Source organism: Myodes glareolus, chromosome 22, assembly GCF_982192425.1.
Source record: "Myodes glareolus chromosome 22, mMyoGla1.1, whole genome shotgun sequence".
NCBI classification, from domain to species: Eukaryota; Metazoa; Chordata; class Mammalia; order Rodentia; family Cricetidae; genus Myodes; species Myodes glareolus.
The window spans coordinates 33,951,492-33,974,617 of record NC_142047.1 but is presented as its reverse complement, the minus strand read 5'-3'; the positions used below and the strand labels follow the sequence as shown (position 1 = coordinate 33,974,617).

The 23,126-nt window shown below is 41.5% G+C and overlaps 1 protein-coding gene across 2 annotated transcripts; it reads right to left on the bottom strand.

Moving 5' to 3' along the window:
- Positions 1–874: 874 nt before the first annotated feature.
- Positions 875–13,104, bottom strand: LOC125398321 (acylcarnitine hydrolase-like). 2 transcript variants are annotated; one of them, XM_048431118.3, is made up of 12 exons: positions 12,923–13,104; positions 10,039–10,243; positions 9,045–9,186; positions 5,493–5,626; positions 5,150–5,408; positions 4,312–4,410; positions 3,904–4,044; positions 3,714–3,794; positions 3,344–3,488; positions 2,799–2,936; positions 1,951–2,023; positions 875–1,525 (listed from the first exon to the last, which is right to left on the bottom strand). In XM_048431118.3, the coding sequence occupies exons 1-12, from the start codon at positions 13,020–13,022 to the stop codon at positions 1,318–1,320; spliced, it is 1,725 nt and encodes a 574-aa protein (XP_048287075.3). In that variant the 5' UTR covers positions 13,023–13,104; the 3' UTR covers positions 875–1,317. The 2 variants fall into 2 exon arrangements, with proteins under 2 accessions (XP_048287075.3, XP_048287079.3); XM_048431122.3 differs by lacking the exon at positions 10,039–10,243 and having other exon boundaries at positions 12,923–13,034.
- Positions 13,105–23,126: the final 10,022 nt, after the last annotated feature.

Genomic DNA, 23,126 nt, shown 5'->3' with positions numbered 1-23,126 from the left:
GGGTTGAAGCATTTAAGGAAATCAATCACTTGGACCATGAAGAAGATTAGGAATGACCAGGAGTCAAGAGACTTCTGGAGGATCCATGAGGGCAGGAAGATAACTCCATACAAGGAGAAACTTGCTCAGGATACCAGGGACAAGGGTCTCTTCTGACACTGCCCCATTTTCAGGACACACCCAATGGACAAACATTTTCACAGAGGTGATAGCCTCAAGCAAGTTTGGGCTCCATACTGTTTGCAGAACTCCTGATCCAAAGAGCAAACTTCAGAAAATGGGGCACTGAGAAACCCATGTAGTTCTGATAACTCCCTAATTCCTGACCCAGATTGAAAATCCCATGAACATGTCTAGTTCTGCTTCTGCAGGCATTTGTAAAATTTCATATACAGGGAACATATGTAGGGATTTTTTTCTCATCAGTTGGCATCCTTATGGTCTTAAAACTATCAAATTTATTTGCTGAAATCTAATTTCTGATCCAATGTTATTAAGAGTTACTACTCTTGGAATATCCAAGATTGTCATTGTTTTCTCATCCTATCAATCGAGGATACATTGTGAAATCTTTTGAGCCAGAGGCCTAACTGTTATCACAGAGCAAATCTGATGACATTTGACCTTGGATTTCTTGGTTTATAAACATGTATACAATATTTTGCTACTTGTATGTTATCCAGATTATAATTTGTTTAGAGATGTTGGTCTTACTATGTTGCTCAGGCTTACCCAAAACTGTGAGATCATTTAATCTTTCTGCCTAGGTCTCTGAATATCAGGGCTCACAGATACCTATTACAGAGCTCAGCTTGCAATTTGTGAATTTTTGGAACAACAACCTGACTGAACACATGAAAACAATAGGTAGGACTCTGGCTATTAGGTTTCTTTATTGTCTACTTACAAATAAGAAGACATGAGACTTGCTGAGAGAACATAGGATTATGACAGTCTACTCCCATATATTAAATATTTCCAAAGCTTCTGTTTCATCTGAAGACTGTCTGGGGCTTGGAGAAGAGGAGAGAGAGGATGAGAGCAGACAAAGGAGGGAAGGAAAGGCCATTGTCCCAGGGGACAGTGAAAGAAGATTGGGGCACTTAGGGGGTCACACATCTACAGCCATGGGAGCATTCACGGAATGAGTCTCATAAAAGGTGTCCCAGCATGTTGAGGAATGAGTGACACACCAAGGGTCTGTCGTACATGCAGACTAAATGGACAATTGTAGCGGTGAGGGACGGTGATGTGACTGTTAGCCTCTAACCAGGATTCTCTAAGAATGTTAGGCTGACCCCATGTATACTCAGCCCTTCACACCATTCCTCTCACAGGGTACTTCTCTTTGTAATTATCCTGAGACCCCTTTAGCTCCTGGATCTTCTGGGGCAGAGTCTGGGTCCAGAACTGCAGCCTTCTGGCCTTCAGGGCTCGACCCACAGCAGGTTGGACATCCAGCTGCAGGTACTGCTCATTATTGTCCATCACGGGCCAGTCGGGAAGACCCTCGCTGTTGGGGTTCCTGTGGGTATGCCACCCACAGGGAATGGTAAGGTCATGCTCATACAATTTGTGATTCCCCAATTTGTGTCAGGGCAGTAGACTAATTGGGCCAATAGATGAGAGGGCTGTGTCCTAACAGGCATGTGTCCTAACAGGGATACAAGTGTCACCTGCTAGTGTCTGCTCCATGTAGGGCAAGACTACCTGGACAATTTCGGTCTCCCTCTCAGAGGCACAATCTAAAGAACAACACCATAGCTCCTGTCAGGTCATTGCAGTGTGACCAGTAACCAATATGTACAATGTACCTAAGTGTGCCCTGGGGTGAGGAGGACTCGATCATGTGATGAGTTATCCACGCATGCTAACGAAGTCATCAATCACAAATAGAGCCCTAGATAGGGACCCACCACTGAGGAGGTTGAGGGAGGGATATGTTCTCACCCATGTCGTACAAAGTTGGTCCAGTACTTCATCATTGTCCTGCTCAGCAGCTCCTCCTCCTCAGTGAAGTCAGCTGTAGCCATGGGAAAGACAGAGGTCCAGGTCCCAGCCACCCCAAGCAGCTGCCTATTCATGCTCCACCATTACCATCCTTCCTGTAGCCTGACCTTGAACTCTAGGCCTCTTTCCCTCCCCCACTTCACCACCAAGGATCCAAGAGCCACCCACACCTCTAATTGAATGCCTCCGGGTTCAGTTCTGCTCAGTGTGTCCTCATATCATCTAACATAGGTGTGCTCAGATGATATGACTCCTATAGACTCATATATTTGAATGTGTGGTCCCCAGTTAGTGGAACTTTTTGGGAAGAATTGGGAGGAATGGCTTTGTTGGAGGAGGTGTATCACTGGAAGTTGGCTTTGAGGTTTAAATGTCCAGTCTAGTCCAGTTAGCTCTCTCTGTCTTGTGTTTGTAGATCAGAATGTAAGCTTTTAGTTAGCTACTGTTCCAGTGCCTTGCCTGCCTGCATGCTGCTATTCTCCCATCCCTGATGGTCATAGTCCCTAACTAACCTTTGAAACTCCAAGTCCCAATAAATTCTTTCTTCTATAAGCTGACTTGGTCATAGTATCTCACTGCAGTAATATAAACGTAACCAAGGCAATAGATTATATTTGGAAGGGTCTGGATTCTATTCTGGGTATAGCTTTTTGAGGTTGAAAAGGGTGCTTACTTGATTATGTCCTCTCCCAGAGCCTTGATTTTTCTCGGCTGGACCGAGAGCTCAGTTACCCATCAGGTTCCCACCTGTGACCCCATCCAGCTCATGAAACACACAAAAGACTCACGTTTTATGCCCCAGTGGGAGGACCCAAAAACAAAGGCAATCTCATCGCCATGGTCAGCTTTCACATAGGCTGGCCTCATATCTTTTTTGAAGCTGGACACATGACGGAATTCATAAAAGTAGACAGGGGCACGGGAACCTAGAGGTAGGGACACATGGTTACATAGTATTCTCTCACCTGTAACTTTCCTGTCTAACCCTTAGTGATAAGGTATGTTGGTATACAGTTACTTATTTTATAATTGTTAAGTGAGTGGCCCCAGGCTGGAACACTAGTTATGAGAAAGCCTTTGGCTAAACAGTGACCCTGGCCTTCCCAGCTGAGTAGGTTTGGCAAATCAATGGAGTATTAACATGTTTCTTTGTTTATATCTGGATGTCACTCCCCTCTCTTACACTACAATGAAGAAACACCAATGTAATGGTCCTCGGTAATTTGGTACCAGAGATGTGATCCAGACATGAGTGGGGACCTGGACACTATTAAGCTCATCTGGGACCCATGGCTCTGAGCTCCTCTCCTCTAGGCCTCACAGATGTACTCACGCTGAGACTTTGCTACTTGGAGTGCAGGGATTACAAACATGAAGTCTGCTATCATTTCCTTGTACTGTATTTGAAGGGTCTGGGCATCTTCAGTGTTGTTCATATACTCTTCCATTAGCAGGTCACTACACTCGGGAGGTATCGTCTACACCAGGGAATCAGGAAGAATGAGGTTAGGCAGGTTCTTGTTTAGATACGCAGCAGCCTCAGTGTGGAGAATGTGGCCAGGGATAAGATATGGTGTAGATGGAAAGGTTTAAGTTCTGGGGTGAACCCTCCACAAACCACACACACAGGTCTTTGCAGGCATGCTGTCTGGAAGGATACATAGTGGCTCTTTCTATTGGAGGCAGTATTCAAGGTGTCTTACCATCTGTGTTGCTGTGTTCTTCAGAATAGCCGGCAGGGTCTCTCTGGTTATGTCCTTTATCATTTGATCAGAGCCCTGGGCCTGGCAGATTGTGGACAGATTTCATATAAGGTCAGATGGTTATGGACCAAGTTTCCTCTGCTCACCTTTTGAGTCCCCAGACTTCCAGGGAATTGAAACTGTGTCTCACCATAGGGAGAAGCCAGCCATACTCATCATTGTTGACACCAATGATGCTGGGGACAGGGTGAAAATCCACAGAAGTCAACAACTCTTGGGGATGCCTGGGTAGGAACTTCCCATCCACCACTGCAGGGATGGACTGGAAGACCTGAGGGACATTCAAGGGACATGGAGGTCAATTCTGATGTCCACTGAGAAACCCTAACTAATATTACCCCTGCCCCCATTTAATTGTCTCAGGATATTTCTCCACCCCTGACAGAATCTACATATATTAAGATATTTGGTATTCATTTTACACACACGATTAAGAGGATGCCAAGCAATGGAGCAGGAGTAATTTGTTTAGAGTAGTAAGGACTGACTCTCCCACATCCCACTGACCAGGTCCTCCAAGTCAGATGACTCTCCTAACCTTGTTAATAGCCAGAATCTCCTCTCCACTCTTGTTTCTCAGACAGCGCACCAGGGTCTCTGAGTCCGTAGTCTCACAACCAGATAAATTGGCCACTTTCTGTAAAAGGATCAGGCAGGAGTTGATTCATCCTTTCAGGCAAGTAGAAGAGTTTTCCCAACTCCAGTTGATTGGCATTGTGCCCAAATATCACATCACATTTTGTGCTGGTGAAATGGAATGAGCATGAAATTCCATTTTCTTGTTGCTCAGATGCGACAGCCAGATGGGTCATTCTACCTAAACACTTTAAAAAATATTATATGTATGTTTGATCATGAATGTCTCTGACTTCAGGAGTGCCTGTACCATGGTTTCCGTGCAAAGATTCGAGGACAACATTTGGTTGCCAGTCCTCACTTCCCATCTTATTTGAGAAATGGTCTTTCATTATTTCTACCTCTACAACTGTCTATCTTATTTGTGACCTTTCAGGGATTTTCTCTTCTCTGCCTCCTATCTCATCCTATGAATACCAGGATCATACACTTGTTACCACATGCAGTTTTTTGTGGTTTCTGGGGAAATTTGAACTCAGGTCCTCATGTTTTTACCTATTGAGCCATATCTTTATACCATACATATTTGTTTCTGAACATGATGGACACTATAAGGTACTTATGCATGGTTATTACACTTAGCCTGTATAGAGAGAAGTGGATTCTAACCCTTGAATCTCTCAGAAAGTACGGAAAGAAGCTATTTCCCACACCCCTCATTTTCTCAATTGAGAAAACTCCCAGAGTATCAGAAGGTAGAGGCTGAGGATGCATGGTCATCAATGGCTGAAGTCACTCACTGTGTAGACCACCTCAGAGGTGTTAGAGATCAGGTCAGGCACCAGAGCCACCCCACTCTCCATGATGGCTCTGTGGAAGAGTCCCTTTGACATGGGGGACACAACTTGTGAAGACACACTTGCGCCGCCTGCTGACTCTCCAAAGATGGTGACAAGGTCAGGGTTGCCTCCAAAGTAGGCAATGTTCTGCTGGACCCAGCTCAGAGCAGCCACTTGGTCCAGGTAGCCCCAGTTCCCTCTGGCATGCTCATCTCCAGTGCTATAAAATACAGAGAAGGAATCACAGGGCTGTCTTGCTTCTTTCCATGCCCTGTTGCACAGTGCAGACCATCTTTAGACTCACCTGAAGAAGCCTAGGAGACCTAGGCGGTACTGGATAGTGACCACCACCACATCCTCCTTGGCTGCCAGTGTTGATCCATCAGATGAGGAAGCCATACCTGAAACCAGTGCACCACCATGGATCCACACCATTACCTGTGGAAATCAAGTCAGATGCCAGGAGGTTCCTACCCAGCTCAAGGTCTACCTGGGGTGTCTTCTACTTTACCTAATGCTTTGTTTCAGTGTACTTAGACACAGACAAAACTCCTCAGGACATTCTCACCTGGACCACAGACAGGGCTCTGGTACCATCAGGATACTTGCTAGCCCCTCTCCTTCTCTAAGGACCCAAGCCTGAATTTTTGGCTCTAAATCTGGAGTAATAACATCCCCTACTCTCAGACGCCTATGAAATAGAATAAAAAGGGGTATATTCATCAGTAACTCTCCTGATTATTAACAAAACTCATTGGCACATAGCTGATCATGGTGATGTATACCTTTAATACCACTGCTTGGGACCAGGTAGGATGCCTGTGGACTTTCCCCACTCTCTGTTACCCCAGACCCAATTCTCAGGGTCACCCTTAGCACTGTAACAGACCATCTTTCCCCAGCATTCCCAGTGAACAACAGGTGATAAGGCAGAAGACTTTCTAAAAATCCAGAAAGGAAACAGAAATTAAGTAACAAAACACCCACCAAACAAAGAGAAACCTGGATTCAACACCTAGACCTATAACCACCCCAAACCCAGATACCTAGAAGCCAGTATAAGAACACAATAAATATCAGCCAGGGCAATGTGTCTCCAACAGAACCCATCTATCCTACCACAACAGGTTCTAAATATTCACACAAAGCTGATAAAGACCTTAATATGAAGATGAAAGAGGTCCTTAAAGAGCAAATGAATAAATCCCTTAAAGAAAGTGACGAAAAAAACAATTGAAGGAAAGAACTAAAACTGTTCAAGACCTTAAAATGGTTAGGGAAACAATAAACAAAACATGAACTGAGGGAATCCTGGAAGTGAATAGTTTAGGAATACAAGCAGGAACTACAGAGGCAAACTTCACCCACAGAATATAAAAGATAGGAAGAGAGAATCTCAGACTTTGAAGATACAATAGTAGAAATGAATACATTGGCCAAAGAAAATGTTAAATCTGAAAAATTCCTGACACAAAACATCCAAGATATTTGGGACACTATGAAAAGAGCAAATCTATGAATAATATGAATAGAGGAAGGAGAAGAATATAAAATAGTTCAAAAGCTTAGAAAATATCTTCAACAAAACCATGAAAGAAAATTTTCCTAACTTAATGAAGGAAATGCCTATATAGTTACAAGAAGAATACAGAACACCAAATAAATTGGACCAGAAAAGTCCCCTCAGCACATAATAATCAAAACAGTAAACATACAGAACAAAGAAAGCATATTAAAAGCTTCAAGGGAGAAGACCAGCTATCATATAAGGCAGACCTATTAGACTTACATCTGACTTCTCAATGGAGACTCTAAAAGACAGGAGGTCTTGGATAGATGTGCTAGAGACGCTAAGAGACCACAGGTGCCAGTCAAGATTACTATACCCAGCAAAACTTTCAATTACCTAAAGACATTTCATGATACAATCAAATTTAAACAATATCTATATACTAATCAGTCCTAGAGAAGGTTCTAGAAGGAAAACTCTAAACTAAGGTTAATTACACACATGGAGACATAGGAATCAAATAATCTTACACCAGCAAAACCCAAAGAATGGAAGCACATTCACACCACCACCACCAACAATAACAGCAGCAAAATAACAGGAATTAACAATCATTGATCACTAATATCTTTCAATATCAATGACTCAATTCTCCAATAAAAAAAATTTTTATTTTTTTTTAAATAAAAAGACACAGATTAACAGATGGTTATGAACACAGGATCAATCCTTCTGCTGCATACAAGAAATACATTTCAATATCAGGGGTAGACATTAGCCCACGGTAAAGGGTTGGAAAAAGATATTCTAAGCAAACAAACCTAACAAGCAATCTTGTGTAGTCATTTTAATATCTAATAAAATTAACCAAAAGAGGTGGGGAAGGATACTACATATTCATAACACACAAGAAAAAATGCACCAAGATGATATTTCAATTTGTAACATTGATCCTAAACAAAATAGTACCCATTTTTGTAAAAGAAACACTTTTAGACCTTAATATCACATCTTTACTCTCACACACCGATAGTGGGAGACTTCAATACCCCATTCTCACCAATGGACAGGCCATCCAGACAGAAACTAAACACAGAAATACTAGAGCTAACTGACTTTATCAGCCAAATTAATCTAACAGATATTTACATAATAATCTACCCAAACACAAATGAATCTACCTTCTTCTCAGCACCTCACAGATTTTTTTCAAAAGTGACCAAATATTTGGTTACAAAGCAACTCTCTACAGATACAAGAAAATTGAGGCAATTTCCTGTATTTTATTAGATAATTGCATACTAAACCAGGATATCAACAAGAATAGAAACAAGAGAAAACTTATAAACTTACAGAAACCGAGCAACCCTTTACTGAATGAAAAATGGGTCAAGACAAAAATAAAAAGAGAACTTAGACTTTCTAGAATCCAATGAAAATGAATACACAGCTCACTCAAACATATGGGACACAATGAAGATGGTGCTAAAAGGAAAGTTCACAGCATTAAGTGCCCACATTAGAAAAATTGGAGAGAGCTCATACTAGCACCTTAACAGGATGCTTGAAAGTTCTAGAACAAAAAGAAGTAAGCACACCTAAGAGGAAGAGAGATAAGGAAGTAATCAAACTGCAGAAATTAATAAAATATAAACAAAGAGAACAGTATAAAGAATCAATGAAACAAAGAGTTGGTTTTTTGAGAAAATCAACAAAATATACAATCCCTTAATCAAACTAACTAAAAGAAAGAGAGAATATCCAAATTAATAAAATCAAAATAACCAGTAAAATAGAAGCAGTCATTAAAAATTTTGCAACCAAAAAAAAAAAAGCCCAAGGCCAGATGGTTTTTATTGTAGAATTATACCAGACTTTCATAGAAGAGTTAATATATGGGAGAGAATCTATTTTCAATTAAAGAATTACCATACCTCTGGAGGCAGAGATCAAAGATCTCTGTGAGTTTGAAGCCAACCTTGTCTACATAGTGAGTTCTAGGCCAGCCAGGGTTATATATAGAGACACTTTCTCAAAACAAGTAAAAAAAATTGACACATTGGATAGTCCAAGTCAACACATTTGCAAGAGCTCAGGATTTAGCTCTCAGGCCTCTGGTAGGTAGTGTGAGACCTGAGTTGATCAAGCAGCCATACCCACTGACTTCCCAGAGTCTTTAGGTCTCTGTGTCCCATACCTAGGGTTTAGTTGCAAGCCATGGCAGAGAAGGCCTTCCTGGACACCTGACAGGGAGGGCTTCTCATCAGGGTCTCACATTAATTTTGCCCCTTTTAATCATCCCGAAGAAATGCCCACCCCCAGATATGAGTGTGACTTGCCACTCACAGGCAGTTTGGAGCCCTCATGGGCATGAGCTGGTGTGTAGATGTTGAGATACAGACAGTCCTCAGATGTCGAGATGGAAGGCACGCTCAGTTTCGTCATTGCCAGACTTTCTGCATTCACTGTAACAGCATTTTGTAGACACCTTGGGACAATGACAGTTATTCTAAGAGATGTGCAGTATTAAAAACAAACAGTTCATATTTTCTCTCAGCCACTAAAACCCCTCTATTTTTTAAAAAAGTTTTTTTTTTAAATTTATTATGTATGCAACATTCTGCTTCCATGTATGCCTGCACACCAGAAGAGGGCACTAGATCTCATTAAAGATGGCTATTATCTACCATGTGGTTGCTGGGAATTAAACTCAGGACCTCTGGAAGATCAGTCACTGCTCTTAACCTCTGAGCCATCTCTCCAGCCCCTAAAACCCCCCTTTCTGGCCTCATGTTGTTCTGATAACTTGTGATCCCACTCCAAAATGTCTTCCAACTAAGGTACAGGTCAGAGACTTTGGGAAAACTGGAAAGGAGCTCACACTTCCAGTGATGCTGCCAGATGGGTCTTTGCCTCCCACTCTTCCTGATGATGCACTATTGATATTTCCATGAACTTCTGTGAAAACTATTGGTGTGTGCAATGACAGCATTTCTTTTTGTACTCTCCAAAGTCTGGGTATTGGGTCCTGTATTCATATAGGTGCTGCATTAATAAACAGGGTGATGGGACATCCTTCACCTCAAATCCAGACTCTCAAGGAACTGTCTCTTGGCCAATGGTACCTGGACACCTATAGGTTGGTACAGTGATTGTGGAGGGTGATTCTGATAAGGAGCCATCATCACTTTGGCCTTTCTCTGGCATCTGCAGCATATCCCCATCACAGAGAGAGTGCAATGGAGGGTAGGAGATGGAGAAATCACTGCAGTCTGGCTCAGAGTTCTGATCTCCTGTCCATTTCAGGACCTGACATTTTCTGGGTCTCAGGAGGACTTACATGGCTGGGTAGGTGGTCCCATCCCTCACACCGCTCCATGGCTCAGGAGGCTCAGGAGGTGCAAATCTCAGTTCTCCTAGAGGTGGCTTGGCAAAGGGAATTCCCAGGAAGATGTAGACACCCTCTTTGGTGTCATTCAAGAGGATAAGACTCCCCTGCACCTGTCCTGTGTGGGTAGTCCTGATGGGGTGGGCTGAGTCTTCACCTGTAAGTGACACAGGTTATCAAGGTTGGTTTTGTCCAACCATCTACCTTCATACTATGGATATTATTTCTTTCTTGCTAGTCTCAGTTCAGCCTTTTCCAAAAACCCACCTCCCTGGCAACTTGTCTCTACAGCACCATGTTCCAATGTGGAAGAATTTGGCAGACGTGCAGTATTTCCATAGAAAGCAAAACTCTTCTACACCTGATAAACATGGATTGCACATTCAATGCTGCCAGGGCAGCAGCCACTCTCAGGGAGTAGAAGGCGATTTGCAACCATCTTTCCAGTACTGAAAACTCACTCCTATCTCCAGCGACATGCTGTCTGCAGGACACTATGTCACATGCCATATCTGTCCATATAGATCACTGAGGACTTGGGCCACTAGATGTAGGGCCCTGTCTTCCCTGTTCCTCGAGGCCAAAGCACAGGATGCAAGTATTGTTTAAGCTAACCAGCTTAACTTCCCCTGCTCATTCTGCCAGCTGGAGGGAATTAGCTCAAAGCCTTGTTTCTGTCTTTGCTATGATAATTTCACCTGCTAAGGAAGGTCCTCACAGGCGCCCTGAATCTCCTCCCATCTGTCTGTCAGGGTTCCCAGCTCGATACCCCCTGCATGGAGGATCCTGCCCGCTGGCACCAAGCAGTCAATACTATGATCTTACTCCCAGATGGGAGGGGGCTCTCGTCCTCTTGCATCCAAGTATATAAGCCGACATGTGCTAAATAAAGCTGACATTTACCCTTTGGGTAAATGATCCCTCTTTCTCTATGTATAGTCTGTTTTCAACACCTAGGATATTGATCCAGACTCGCGGTCCGATATGGGAAGCGCACCCTGTACCGGAGAATGAGATTTCATAGATAAGCGCAGGGCAACTAGAATCTGTCAGTGCTACAGCAACAGGCAAAACCTGCTGAAGTGGGTTTGCTAAGAGTCAGGCTACAGCCAGGATGCTTCACCCCCAAGAGAAGCTCTCCATAGACTCCTACCTATTGGAGTGTGCTTCAGTCAGGAGGCAGGAAAACAGCCCAGAAGGGGGAAGTTTGTGACAAATATGTTAAAAGTAAAAACTATGCATACATTTTCCTTTTTCATTTTTAAATGAAACAGTTGAAGTTTATTAGGCAGAGATTCCTTTTTCTCTTTTTTCCTCATTTTTCTAGACAAGGTTTCTTGGTGTAAAAGCTCTGACTTTTCTGGAACTTTAGGTAGGCCTCGAACTCACAGAGATTCATCTGCCTCTGTCTCCCAAGTGCTGGGATTATAGGCATGCACCACCATCACCCATCTAAGTAGAGAATCTGATTTTGAATGGCATGCGGCGAAAGGATAACACATCTCTCATTACACGTGCAGCCTTCTCAAGAGTACTGTGTCTTTATAACAGCTGTATGTGCAAAAGGGGGGCCCAGGAAAAGTAAAAGTAAAAATGCAGAAAATTACTACATAATTAAATCTCAGCTAATGTCATCTATATTATTTTTAAAGCCCAAAGTCACCATTGATGGGATTGCCATTTGACCGTTTTTGTGATACTTTAAATTCCTGACTTTGCTATGGTAAGAATTGCTGCCCAAGTTTACTTTCAGATGTCTTCCTCCTCCTGATTATTACCGATGCTGAAATTGCTGTGGTATTCTGTTTTAACATTTCTACATTTACCACCCCACCAGACAGGTTCTTGTGTAGCCCAGGCTGGCCTGCAGCTGGAAAGTCTTCTACCTTCTCTGCTTCGTCTAGAACACCATTTACAGGTGTGTGCCGTTACACCAGCTCACACCTATCTCATCTTGATGTCCCATGGATGAACCTGGCCAGGGTGGTGCACAACTCTGTGCCCTCTTATAGTTATCAGTGATTCTGAACCCAGGATCCAAAGAAGAATGTTCAAATAAACCAAGAGTGAGTTGGGCAGATCTTCCCATCCAGAAGTCCCTGGTGATGTCTCAGAACCTGGACAACAGCAGGCAAGAGTCACAATGTGAAGTCCTTATGGCCTCCTTAGGCTACATCTGATTGAGGAGGCCTGGCAGGAGGTCATCTTGACTTCGGCTTGAATACTTTTGGGTAGGAGGCCTCGGGGCTGCACATTGACCCTGGGCACAGTACCCTCCTGGCTCACCTTTTCATAAGCCGGAAGACTTTCTGGCAGACACAGAGCACATGCCCTTTGCCTCGGACTCCAAGTTGTACCTTTTCCAAAGGTCAGAAAATGGGAATACGGGCCTCTCAGTTGGGCAACTGTTGTAGGGTTGGAGAACTCTATAACCGAGGGCCAGGAAAATTTCCCAGGATTGTTTGGAGTATACCATGCTTCTCTGTCTGAGAGGGTGACCCATTTGGAGTTCAATGCTAGTAGGAAGGTATAATTGATTTTATTATTACCCATGGGTCAGTAAGAGCTACAATTAGAGACACAATCCTATATAGAAAAGGGACATGTCCCATCTGTCCTTCTGTCCTCAACACTCTTCCCTCTGACTTTCAGGCCAAGGGCTCGCCAGAGTAGCCCTCTGTACTATTGAGTGTCCTCAGACATCACTGACTCTCTGGGCTACAAGGGCCACTTTTCCACTCTGTCATCTCTACCTGATCCTCCTCCCTTGCTCACACCCTCAGCTTCTGTCAAAATTGGCAACTCTGGCCCCCACCACCCACGTAAGGAGTCTCACCATCCGCGCGGAGAAGAAACACAAGAGCACAGGTTACAGCAATTACCAGAAGCCCACAGGCTCCAGCAATCAGCCAAGCACGACGTTTGCAGGACGGCATGATCAGCTCTGAGGCTCGAGTCTGTGCTGCTATGGAATGCGCTGAATGCAGGAAGCAGAATATGTGGGCTCTGCCTAGACAATTTTTGAACCCTAAGGTTCAAAACGCAGGAGCTTGGTGGGAGGGGCAAAGTTACAGGAGAGGTGTGACTAAGCTGAACTGATAGGAACCAGGGTTCAGAAGGTGGGGCAAACGTTCTTCTGCGATGCGAGTTCCATTTTTCGTCTCATTGCAAGGCACAACATAGGTTCAGAAGCTAATTGTTCTGTTGCCAGCAACCATCACCTCAAACTTGGAGTCACCATGTTTTCTGTCCTTGGAGTCACAGGCCCAGTGTAGGTGTGAAACAGAGAGCAAGGAACAGAAAGCTACGGAAGCCAGGGTTGCTTTTCTAAGGAGGTGTGTACTGTGAGATTCCCACAGATGCGTGGCATGAATACTTGAGAATTGTCCTCTTGATAAAGGAAGAGCAGGAGCAAGCCCAGGGAGCCCTCGGCACTCCCTTTACTCCCAAGCTTCTTGCTTTCTTGAGTCATAATTTACGAGGTCTGCATTCAGTTTTCTCCTCCCTTACAGTGATGATCTTTTCTTTAATTGTTTTTATTGAGCTATATATTATTTTCCACTCTCCTCTCTTCTTCCCTTCCACCCTTCTAACCTCTCCTTAGACCCCTACACTCCCAATTTACTCAGGAGATCCTGTCTTGCTTACCTTCCTATGTAGATCCATGTACATCTCTCCTGTAAGCTGCCTTTTCTTTGTTTGATGTCTAAGAGTCACTTATGAGTGAATACATGATATTTTTTTCTTTCTGGGTTTGGTTTACGTCACCCAACATGTTTTTTTCCCCTAGATCCATCCATTTCCCACCAAATCTCAAGATGTCATAATTTTTCACTCCTGTGTAGTTCTCTATTATGTAAATGTTCCATATTTTCTTTATTCATTCTTCAGTTGAGGGGTATCTAGGTTGGTTCCAGGTTTTGGTTATTATAACTAATGCTGCTATGAACACAGTTCTGCACATGTCCTTGTGGTATGATTGAGTGTCTTTTGGGTATCTACTCAAAAGCAGTATTGCTGGTTTTAAGATAGTTAGTTCCTAATTTTCGGAGAAATTGCCGTACTGATTTCCGAAGGAGGTATACAGTTGTGTATTCCAACCAGTAATGGAGGAGCATTTCCCTTACCCCACAACCTCTCCAGCATAAGTTGTCATCAGTGTTTTTGATCTTGGCCATTCTGACAGGTATAAAATGGACTATCAGAGTTGTTTTTATTTGCATTTCTCTGATGGCTAAGGGTGTTGATCATTTTCTTTAGTGTCTTTTAGCCCTTTGATTTTTTGCTGTTGACAGTTCTCTGTTTAGGTCTGTACCCCATTTTTTATTGTATTATTTAGTCTTTCAAAGTCAATTTTTTTGAGTTCTTTGTATATTTTGGAGATTAGTCCTCTGTTCGATGTGGGGTTGATGAAGATCTTTTCCAAATCTGTAGTCTGCAATTTGTCTTGTTGACCATGTTCCTTGCTCTACAGACGATTTTCAGTTTCAGGAGTTCCCATTTATTAATTGTTTCTCTCAGTGTCTATGCTACTTGGATTATATTTAGAAAGTGGTCTCCTATGCCAATGCATTCAAGTGCACTTCTCAGTTTCTCTTCTATGAGATTCAGTGTGGTTGGTTTTATGTTGAAGTCTTTGATCCATTTGGACTTGAGATTTATGTGGCTATAAATATGGATCTATTTGCATTCTCCTGCATGCTGATATCCAGTTATACCAGTGCCATTTGTTGAATATGATTTCTTTTTTCCCCATTTTTATTGTTAGTTTCTTTGTCAAAATCAACTGTTTTCAGGTGTGTGGATTGAAATTCAGTTTTTTGATTAGATTTCATTTCTCCTCCGATCTGTTTTCATTACTCTACCAGGCTGTTTTCATTACTGTAGCTCTATAGTGGAGTTTGAAGTTTGGGACTGTGATGCCTCCAGAAATTCTTTTGTTGTACAGGACTGTTTTGGCTATCCTTGGGTTTTTGTTTCCCATATGAAGTTGAGTATTATTCTTCTGAGATTTATGAAGAATTTTTCTGATATTTTGATGGGCATTGCATTGAATCTATAGATTGCTTTTGTTAAGATTGCAATTTTTAATATGTTAATTTTACCTACTCAAGAGCATGGGAGATCTTTCCATTTTTTGGTGTCTTCTTAAATTTCTTTCTGTAACATTTTCAAGTTCTTGGCATATAGGTCTTTCATTTGTTTGGTTAGCATTCCCCCTAGGTATTTTGTGTTATTTGTGGCTATTGTAAAGGCGAGATGTTTCTCTGGTTTCTTTTTTGGCCTGTTTATCATCTGTTACATTGATGACCTTAAGTCTATACATACCCCTCTTGGTGAAGCTATGACTGTTTCAGTTAGACTCACTGCAACTCTGACCACTTATTTGTTTTTTTATTCACACTATTTTTTATGGTTATTGATTAGATTTTATATGCTATAAAATTAATGATCTCACAAATTTCTTTTCTGTTCATAAACAGATATCATAAAAGTATATAACACTAAGCATCTCTATAGTCAATCAAATGATTAACTGTTTATGGTACTATAAAGTCATGACCAAATTGTCTAATAACACATGATTACACTGTGTATGAATAGGCCCATGTGCTTTCCTCGTTCCCCTTCTTCATAAAAATAAATATGACTCACTAATGTTTTATTATGATACTTTGTGCATGTCTCTCATGTTTATAATCACATTCTCCTCCAATATCTTCTCTTGCCTTCTTTCTTCTCTCATCAATGATTCCTTCCCTCCCAATAATTTTCTTTCCATTTTTAAATGTTTCCATTTTAATTTTAAAATTTTCTTTGTAAGATATTACCTACATGCATGTATGATGCACTTTGTTTGTTCCTGGTACCCACAGAGGCCAAAAAAGAGTTGGATCCCCTGGAACTAGAGTTATGGTTATGAGCTGCCATGTGGTCGAATGGAACTCAGGTTCTCTGCAAGAGCCGCAAGTGCTGTTAATCACTGAGCAACCTCTCCAGCCCCTATTTCATCTCCATGCTCTCTCTTTCTTTTACTTCTTCCCTTTTTACCCCTGTCTCTGGTTCATTTATTTAGGCCGATGTGACATACTTTGTTCATCAGCACATGAACCACCAGGCAGATGCTAATAGGTACCCAGGCAAATGGGGACACATATGGGGCTCCAGAAGCAGGCAGACAGGCTTACAGACAGGTGGCACATACAGTTGGGTCGGTGAAGACATAGGCGCCCAGCTATGGCTTCAATTCATCAGCAAATGAGCCCCTTTAGATTTTCAAGAAAAAGTCTTTACCCATCTCAATAATGTCTCTACCATAGTCAGTAAATATTTGGTCTTTTTTATGGGTGGTTTGTGGGTGAAATTAGTCCCATGATCCTGGCCAGTCTTACCTCAAAAGACAGTATTCTAATGTCCCTGGGGCATGCCAGGCAGGATTGGGTAGCCTCATGGAGATTTCTGAGAAGGGACAAATTCCATTAATTGTGAGAGGAGATTAGGGGCAGTAGCCCCTATGGAATTATTTATGGAGGGTTGTTAAAATGGTAAATCTTTTCCAGGTAAAATTATTTTCCACCCTTAACAAACCAATCTGGATATGAGGTTGCTCCCTCTTTAGATAATTTTTCTTTTTTTTTTCTCAGAAGAGAAAGGAGGAGGGTAAATGGGCAAGGCAAAAAGGATCAAAGAGAGATTTATGACTGGGAATTTAGTTCCCCTGTCAAACTTTGGATTTCCTAGACTAATAATAACAGAATTAAATTCTTTGTGCCCCTGGCAATGGAAGACATCTGCCCACTGGGAACAAAAGGTAGCCTGCAACAACTTCAAAATCCGGGTGGCACTTAATCCTGGCACTTGGGAGTGCCACTTAATCCTGGCACTTGAGAGGCATAGGCAGAAGGCTCTTTGTGAATTCGAGGCCAGCCTAGTCTACAGAGCAAGTTCCAGGACAGCCAGGGATATACAAGGAGATCTGTCTCAACAACAGTAACAACAACAACAAGAAAAAGTCAAGGTGTGATTAATTCTAGATGAGTCCTTGGCAGGTAGGACTCCTCTCCTTCCATGTGGAAATGCATGATATGAAAGATGTGTTTGGCACCTGAATAGATATTTCTAACAGATCCTTCGTCAAGGTTAGTGTGCTCTAGTTAATACAGTAAGTTCAGTTTGTTATGACATGATCCCTGGGAGGAGGGACCCTATCTAGTAGCTTAGCCAGATGTGGCTATTTTCCCATTTGTGTGACTTCCTGAGTTTAAGCTGTACTCCTGTCTATACATCACATGAAGGATTGAAGGGGCAAGGGAGAATCAGAGATGTTAGGAAAGGAGTAAGAGAGTGATTTACTGTTCAAGACAGTGGGAGAGAGGAGGATTTTCTGGGTTTGAGGGAGCAAGGAGAGAGTGATGCAGCTTAACTGAACAAAGCCATGCCAGGGGTTTGAGGTAGAGTGGCAAGGAGAGCTTGGCGATGGGTGGGAAAAATGACTTTTTTTTTGAAGTCAGGGATTGTGATGCCTCCAGAAGTTCTTTTATTGTACAGAATTGTTTTGTCTATCCTGACAATTGCTTTTTTGTATAAAGTTGAGTACCGTTCTGTCGATACCTGTGAAGAATTTTGCTGCGATTTTGGTGGGCATTGCCTTGAATCTTTAGATTGATTTTGATAAGATTGCCATTCTTACTATGTTACTTCTGCCTACCCAACAGCATGGGAGATCTTTCCACTTTCTGGTGTCTTCTTCAATTTCTTTCTTCAAAGATTTAAAGTTCTTGTCATGCAAGTCTTCTACTTGTTTTGTTAAAGTTACTCTGAGATATTTTATGCTACTTGTGGCTATTGTGAAGGGTATTGAATCTCTGGTTTCTTCTCTAGCCCTTTTATCATCTGTGTATAGGAGAGCTAACGATTTTTTTGAGTTAATCTTGCATCCTGATTCATTACTGAAATTGTTTATGAATTGTAGAATTTTCTTGGTAGAATTTTTGGGATCGCTTATGTAAACTATCATATCATCAGCAAACAGTGAGAGTTTGACTTCTTCTTTTCCAATTTGTATTCCCTTGATCTTCTTTTACTGTCTTATTGCTCTGGCTAGGACCTCAAGTACTATATTGAATAGATATGGAGAGAGTGGACAATCTTGTCTTGTTCCTGATTTCAGTGGAATCACTGGGAGTTTCTCTCTACGTAGTTTGATGTTGGCTGTTGGCTTGCTGTGTATTGCCTTTATTATGTTTAGGTACGATCCTTATATCCCCACTCTCTCCAAGACCTTTATCATGAAGGTATGTTGTATTTTGTCAAAAGCTTTTTCAGCATCTAATAGATGATCATGTGTTTTTTTTTATTTTGTTTATATGGTGGATTATGTTGACAGATTTTTGTATGTTGAACCATCCCTGCATCTCTGGGGTGAAGCCAACTTGATCATGGTGGATGATGATTCTGATGTGTTCTTGGATTCGATTTGCCAGTATTTTATTTAGTATTTTGCATCAATGTTCATGAGTGAGATTGGTCTGTAATTCTCTTTCTTAGTAATGTTTTTCTGTGATTTGGGTATCAGGGTAATTGTAGCCTCAAAAAGAGTTTGGCAGTGTTCCTTCTGTTTCTATTGTGTGGAATAATTTGAGGAGTGTTGGTATTATTTCTTCTTTGAAAGTCTTTCTGAGATGAAACCATCTGGTCCTGAGATTTTTTGGTTGGGAGACTTTTGATGACTGTTTCTATTTCTTCAGCAGTTATAGGTCTGTTCAATTTGCTTATCTGGTCTTGACTTAATTTTGGTAAGTGATATTTATCCAGAAAGTTGTCCATTTCCTTTAAGTTTTCCAGTTTTGTGGAGTACAAGTTTTTGAAATATGACCTGATGATTCTCTGTATTTCCTTCATGTCTATTGTTATGTCCCCCTTTTCATTTTTGATTTTGTTAATTTAGATATTCCTCCTCTGCCTTTTGGTTAGTTTGGATAAAGGTTTGTCTATTTTGTTGATTTTCTCGAAGAGCCAACTCTTTGTCTCATTGATGCTTTCTATTGTTTTCTTTGTTTCTATTTTGTTGATTTCAGCTCTCAATTTGATTATTTCCTGCCATCTAGTTCTATTTGTGAGTGTGTTTTTTTTGTTCTGATGTTTTCAAATATTCTGTTAATTCACTACTGTGGGATTTTTCCAGCTTCTTTATGTAGGCGTTAAGTGCTATGAACTTTCCTCTTAACACTGCTTTCATTGTGTCCCATTAATTTGGATATGTTGTGTGGTCATTTTCATTGAATTTTAGGAAGTCTTTACTTTCTCCCTTTTTTCTCCCTTGACCCATTGATGATTCAGGTGAGCATTGTTTAATTTCCATGTGTTTGTGGGTTTTCTGGAATTAGTATTGCTGTTGACTTCTAGTTTTAAACCATGGTGATCTGATAAGGTACATTGCGTTATTCCAATTCTTTTATATTTGTTGAGGCAAAACAAGAATCTTGAAAATCAACCATCATTTTACTTTTAAAGGATCCCATAGAAAGAACATTGCTCCAAAAACAGTTGGAAGCAATTCTAGAAGATGCCATCCTCTCTCCCAACAAAGTTTGTTCTTATGGTTAGGAACACCATTTAAGGGTTGATTATTACTCCTATAGGGTTGGGGGTTTGTGTGGAAAATTATGTAGGCCTAGAGATTTCAAAAAAAAAGAGGACAAACTGAATGGGTTAATAGGTAGATTTATGTGAACTTACACTAATAATAATAATAATAATAGTGAGTAATAGAGTGAATACTTATGAGTTATTATTTATGGACAATTTACATTGATATAGATTTTGGTATATTGATACAATTTCAAAATATATTTGTTATATTGAATATGCCTCTATTTCTGTTTACAGTATTTGTACACCTGTGCAAAGTAATTTTGTCAGATTGTATGCATTATGTTAATACCTCTGTTTAAGACATTTTGATTATTGATACAATTTTAGGATATATTTATCATATCACATTATATAATTTTCTACCTCTGATCAAGATATTTATACATTGTTGACATTTTGAGGTTATTGTCCTCTTTACTGCATAGTTATTTAAAGATTGTTTAATATTCTGATATAAAGTGTGTGTGTGTGTGTGTGTGTGTGTGTGTGCACGTGTGCGCATGTGTGTGTGTGTTGGTTTTGATTGCTGACTCAACACAATGGTACTAGAGTCTCCAGGAAGGATCGTCTAGACCAGATTAGCCTGTGGGGTTATCCTGATTGCATCAACTGTAGAAGGAATACTTGTTTATTGTGGGTGGCGCCATTCCCTAGCAAAGGACCCCTGTACTGTATGAATAGAAAGGTGAGCTGAGCATTAGAGGCACCCATGAGTTTTTTGCTCGCTCTTCTCAATTATAAAAGACATTCTTTGGTATGCTCACACACACGACTGGAGGAGATAAAAAATGGTGTCATATTGAAAGACAGGTTGACCTTTTCTTCGAAAGTTAAACCCATGTGTGCTGGCACTCAGCAAATCTACTACTGTTGATATTGCCTACTTGAATTACCAAGTAGGTTTTTTCTCTCTGTCTTTTTCTCTCTGTCTGACCTTGTCCTTTGCCACCGTGACATGTATTATCAGGTCAACTAAAACCTGTGCTCTACAGTGAGAATATCGAGACTTGGGACATGGTGACGCTCAGGTCCTGGGCATCGTTATTTGTTCCGCCTGCACAGGACTCCCAGGACTGTGAGGGTTATCAGTCCTGCTTCTCACAAAAACTGATCTAGCTGAGCTGAGAAGCCAAGTAAGTTTCTGTATTTCTTTCTTTCTACTTTTTTTTTGAGACAGTGTTTCTCTGTAGCTTTGGGACCTGTCCTGGAACTAGCTCTTATAGATCAAGCTGGCCTTGAACTCACAGAGATTTACCTGCCTCTGCCCCCTAGTTAAATGGGGTTAATTGCACGTGCCACCACTGCCTGGTTTGTACTTCATTATTCTGAGATGATGTCTCAAAATGTAATCACGATGGTTTAGGACTCTAACACTCCTGGCCTAGCCTCTGATTGCTAGGATTACAGGTGTGCTCATCAGATATTTAAAATCAAACCTTTATAGGTAACTTCAAGCACAACTTTATGTGTTCACATGCTTTAGATTCCTTTGGATGAAACTGTAAGCAAGGACCTGCAGGGTTTGTGTCAAACCTGTGCTTGCTGACTTAGACTGTGTCAATCTGTTTTCCAAAATGACCACATCGTTTCTCACCCCTGACACCTTGTGTGCAGTGACAGTTGTTTCACATCCTCACCTGCACTGGGACATTGCAGATCTGCAGTCTGGTTGCATTGGGTGTCCTCTGCTTCTGTAGGATGATGGTAAGGATGACTGCAACCTGGGCTACATAGTGAGTCAAGAAGCAAGACCTCTCCCCACCAAAGAAAAGTCTGAACATGGAAGTGACAGGGACATGTAGTTGCTGAAAGGAGAAAAGAAACTGAGGGTGTACATGGAATGGAACTCTTCAATAACAGGAAGGAATCTCAAGGATATTAGGCTACACTGCAATGGTTTCTCTTATAGGACATGGCAGGAAGAACTACAGTTCCTAAGCCACATGCAGGTACAAAGTACAGCAGCAGCAAGCAGAGCATGAGGACATGGAGGGATTTTTGATATGGGGGAATGTTATCTGTGAACTAAGGCACTGAGCTTCTGCTTAGCACTCCCCTCATCTGTGTCCTGGGGCCCAGGACAAACAACACAGGAGTCCCAACTATCATGCCATGATCATGGTGCCTTACGGCTGGTACTCAGTATGGTGAATGATACAAGGGGACTTTGTCCTGGAAAAAGTGGTGAACAAAGAGGACAAGTTGGTCAGAGATAATGGGAAGGGGAAGTCCCAGGGTCTAAAGAACACAGGACACACCCTCCTAATGACTGAGAAAATGCTTTGGGGAAAAAAGGCATTTGGAAAGCAAATTGGTATCATTGCAAATTATAACATACAAGACACTTTGAATTGGTGGATGTGAGAAATCTAAGTACAACAATAACAAACAGAGGTCTAAGAGTTGAAATTAAATGAAAATTAATCACATGGACTATAGAGAAGAGTCACTATGGTTCATGAGGATTTATAACAGACAGGAAGACATTTCCATATAAGGTGAAGCTGTCAGTCAGGGTACCAGGGACAAGGATATCTTCTGCTAGACACGGCTGCTCATTCCTACCTTTCCATCTCACATCCACAACACACACCACAGTAGAAGGTCTTCACAGATATCATATGCTTATACAAGTGTGGGCTTCACAGTGTCTGCAAAATATACACTGGGAATAAGAGCAAATTTATCATTATAGGTAGCCTATCTGGACTTGCTGGTCAACTGTAAACAGAGGTGAAGCTTTCCTTTTGTTCCAATTTCCTGGTTCCAAATAATCATGCAAAAACTTATACTAATTAGAGAATCCTTGGCCTAATGCTCAGGCTTATTACTAACTAGCTCTTATAACTTAAATTAATCCATTTCTATTAATCTACATTTCCCCATGTGGCTTCATGCCTTTACCTGTTCTCTGGCATGCTGTCAACGTCTAGTGTGTTGGGGGTCCCTGGGAAAGAGTGTCGAACAAACCAGGACACAGGGGATGCAGAGTGGAAAACAGCATTTGCAAACTGCACCCTGTGTATTTATTAAGTAATCCTTTTATACGCGTTGGAAACAATTGCTTCAGTCAACAGTTTAAAGAGGAACTATAGATCATGAGTTAACCAAGGACTTATTTAGATTATGCACACAAAGCAGCTTAATGTAGTAAGGGTGGTTTGGGGGCTTGCAAGACATCCTAGCCTATTTTAAATAAGGGCCTCCAGAGACATTATCTCACTATCCCAATCTATTCTAAGACTTCCTTCAGTGAGCAGAACAGCTGCTTCAAGCTGAGACTGCAGCCTCAGGGCATCCACTTCCACAAACCACAGGGTATGTGACACTTGCACTTAGAAGTAAAGGCCAGAGGACTTGTCACTCTGAAATATCCCATAGCATTC